We start from the raw sequence: 4,090 nt of genomic DNA on the forward strand, positions 1-4,090 counted from the left end.
CAAAGGCAAAATACAGATTCACAGCTGGTAAAAATAGAGCGAGAGTGAGAGAGAGAGAGGAGGCTTGATGATAGTGTGAGGTAAAGTGCAAAATATTGAATGGAACTGGAAGATACAAATTTAACATGCAAAAAGGCCACTTTCCCTTGTCATTTCAAAGGTCCATCTCACGCCACTGCATTACTGTATTGTTCTAAATGGAGACCTAAAATAGAAAACATATTACTTTGAGAGTTAAGTGGGTAGAGAGACAGACGGAGTGCGGAGAGAGGAGAGGATAGCCAGAGGACAGATGATGGGTAGGTTCATAATGGTGTCATATGACTCAGGAATTGATTTTTTCAAGCATCCATACGGGAATGCCAGACCTATTGGTGATTTGAGATGTTGGCCAAACATATGAAACTTTAGCACATCCAAACACCATTCTGAACTTGTTTACCAACCTAGCAGAAGAAAAACAGTTCTATGTAGCTTATAAAATCTCTTATCTGGTCTTGGAATCAAATTTCAGTTTAGTTCATGGAGTCTGACATGGCAGTAAACAGATTTTTCTCTCTCTTCCCACACGCACAGGTCTACAGGATGTGCTTCCTGAGTTTCTGCGGAATCGTTTTGTGGAGGCGGCCCTCAGTTACGTGGCGTGTAATTCAGAGGGCGAGCTACTGTGCCGCAACAATGACTGCTGGTGCCGTTGCTCTGCAAAGTTCCCTGATTGTAACTGCCCCTTCGCAGACATCAAAGCCATGGAGGAGAGTCTGCGTAAGAGCAAAGAGTCCTGGATTAACCTCAACAATGACTTTATGGACTCAGGTAGGTTAATCCATTGGCCACAAAAGTGTTAAAATCTGCTGTATAACCTCTGGGGTTATGAGACCTTTTCACACACTGGATTAAATGGGAGAGTGGAACTTCTCCGGTTTAAAATGACAGGTAAATCTCACTGGTGTATCTCACTGGTGACAAATGATTGATATACTGTCATATTCCCTCAGCAGCTCTTTCTTGCAGGGTTTCTGTGGTCACTTCAGTGTAAACAGATCCACTTTGTGCATATATACAGGTGCATCTCAATAAATTAGAATGTCGTGGAAAAGTTCATTTATTTCAGTAATTCAACTCAAATTGTGAAACTTGTGTATTAAATAAATTCAATGCACACAGGGTATACTACGAAAAGCACATCACAACTGAAAAGGCACAGACCTAACTTTGATGAACTACTGCTGCGCCACAGCTCCAGCAAAGTGGGAGTAAACCCAAGGTAAAGAGAGCCGAAGAGAAAGAAGCATGGAAAGATGGCACCTCAGGTTTTTCTCCTAGCTGAGCATTTCCACATTCAAAGAATGATTCAATCAGCGAGATAAACCCTAGCTGGCTCTAAAAGGTTCTCCTGCTCAGTGATGGAGCATTAATGAAAGCAGCTCAAATCCCTTTAACTGTGGCGCTGCACTCATAAGAACGCATATCTCCTTTCAGCAGGTGAAGTGCTGGGCTTGGGAAAAGGGCTCTTTGACCATAGCATAGCTACAGGAGTGTAAGGGTTTTATTTATCCAGCCTCACAGAAACCTGCCCCTTTTGTCAGGAGGCCAGAAAGCAGAGAGAGAACATTCGTTTAGATTCAGAATGGAAAACTGATTTGTCATGCAGGATTCTGATACAATATAACAATATTAAAAATATCTGGGAGAAAATAAACTGCACCAAAACAAAAGCATAAAGCAGTTTAAGGTCAGGCACCATGATATCAAGTTTGTATATACTGTATAGTGACTTCAAAAAAGTATTTGGACACTCAAATCACACTTAAAATGCATGAATTTCATTACACTGGATAACAAAATAGCAAACCATGTGGTTTCTACAAACAAGTTACACTAGAACTTTTCTTTTCTCAGAACTAACTTTTGTTTTTGCAATTACTTTAATACAATTAAATTGTAAGTGTTAAAATGTTTTTTTTTCTTTTTCATTCTTTTCTTTCATTTTAAAATAATTTAAATTTTTTTCTCTGAATTCTGACTTTACATTTCACAAAAAAAAAATTTCACTACAAAATAATAAAAATAATAAATAATAATAATCGTTACTTTTTATCTCATAAATCTAACATCTTGCAATTTTGAGTTTATATCTTAAACTTCTTATTTTTCTTCTCAGATATAAATCAGTTAATTTAACATCTAATAATTATTTTTTCTTATAATTGGGAAAAACATTCATCCAAATTGAAATAATGAAATAAGCTTCCATAGAAAGCCTTCAGTCATTGATCTGTTTTTTTTTCCTGTTTCTTAAAAGCAAATGTCACTTTTTATATTTATATAATGGATTTTCAAGTGTGATTTAAGTGTTCAAATACTATGATCTGTATTTTATACAAAAATGTCAATGTATTTGCCATGTCAATGAACATATATTTATATTGTACATATGTATTTTTATATTCAACAACGCAAAACAAAATCCAATCAGCTTCTTAGACAGGTGAATGACATGGAATAAAGAGAAAAACCAGTACTTAAATAAAAATAAATAATTAATTAAATAAATAAAAGAACAAAAGCTAAACAAAACAACCTTCTTTGGTCTTAGCCTCCTACACTGTGCATCTCAAAAAGGACAGATAAACACAATCACACCCACACACCAATACAAACAGAGATACTTCAGGGATGTGATATCATCTTCCCTCACAATCTGCGCCTCAGTGCACTTTGTTCGAAAGCACCACGCGTTGATCTTTCCTCAACTGATAGCTCCTATTGGATGGCTTTCTAAGGCACAAAATGATTGTAGCTCTGCCCCTGTTGACGCAGAATGATCCCCATGCACAGCCCGAGGTGCATATACTTCCAACTCTACTGTCATAAATAATAAAAGTTTATATCAAGGTATAATACTTCCACCTCAACATCTGACCACTGTTTTATGATAAATATAATTCAGTGACACTAGTATATCAATTTGAGTCTGGCGTACCCATCAAAACATGCTAAATCAAAGTTGGACGGTACAAATCTGTTCACTCTGGTAAATATGTCATGTCAAGTGTTACAGTAAGTCTTTTAATCCATATTTAGATGTGTATTTCAATAAATATTGATGGATTCTTGTGTTTGTCACATACTTCAGATAAATAGTCATACTTCTGGTGCATATTCCATTAAATTATGCTGATCAGATGTGCATTTAGAGTGGAAACGCTCATTTAAGATGCACATTACATTTATACACATTGTTAGAGCTGGGAATTGTTTCCAAAAAGAATCCATTCCGACGCGTTTGGAATCTATTCCAAAGGATGGAATTGACTCCATCAAAGGGAATCAACTCCTATTCGTTGCCTTTTCAGTTCAATAGAGCTAATCACTGGGTGCTTCTCAAACTAAAGAACACATCCTTGTGAGGAAGCGTCTTTCCTAGTCCGGTCCTTCTGAGGATTCAAGGTTAGAGTGTTTCTCAGCAATAAAAGATAGCACGAGATGGTCTAGTAAGTGTGCATGGCTACGTCATAAATGTTTCCATCCCCCACAGTCACGGCACAAAAATACTATTGCAATTATAATTTGTAGAATACTTTATATTGAACGTTTTTATATTTGCTGACTTTCTATAAATGCACTACAGTAAATGACACCCGTCTGTGGTCTCCCAGTTGTTTACATTACTCACAGTTTAGCATTATGCGAGTCATTTACAACAAAACAAAACATAATGGCTTCACCTCAAAAATAAACATTTTTCTTGCATACCATAATAAAATTGAACAAGCTCAGTGTCGATTGATTTTCAGCTAATTCATTTTTTTGTGAATTGGAATGTGTGCAAAGGATTGTGGGTGATTGAAGGTACCTTCAAAACAGCCTGAAGGATGCAAAACAAAGACATGCTTGCTAAGGATCCTTCAAACTGAGACATCCTTCGACGGAGCTTTATGACGTGATATAGCCTAGATATGCAGCCTTACAAGAATGTGTCCTTCTGTCTGAGAAACACCCATTAATCCGCCTCTCGGTCAATCGCTGATGGGGATGGGAAGTTTGATTCATTACCTGTTCTTTCAGATGGTTCATTTCAATGAATATA

At 36.8% G+C, this 4,090-nt stretch overlaps 1 protein-coding gene across 1 annotated transcript in view; it reads left to right on the plus strand.

Moving 5' to 3' along the window:
* The window catches only part of LOC107700985 (BMP/retinoic acid-inducible neural-specific protein 3-like), a 93,792-nt gene that overhangs the window by 66,832 nt on the left and 22,870 nt on the right, over nucleotides 1–4,090 (plus strand). Inside the window, exon 6 of the mRNA XM_016502865.1 lies at nucleotides 577–813. Within this exon, the coding sequence (XP_016358351.1) occupies nucleotides 577–813 (237 nt within the window). The remainder of the gene's footprint in view (nucleotides 1–576; nucleotides 814–4,090) is intronic.

The sequence above is a fragment of the Sinocyclocheilus anshuiensis genome, unplaced genomic scaffold, assembly GCF_001515605.1.
Source record: "Sinocyclocheilus anshuiensis isolate Anshui unplaced genomic scaffold, SAMN03320099.WGS_v1.1 scaffold1143, whole genome shotgun sequence".
Taxonomy (NCBI): Eukaryota; Metazoa; Chordata; class Actinopteri; order Cypriniformes; family Cyprinidae; genus Sinocyclocheilus; species Sinocyclocheilus anshuiensis.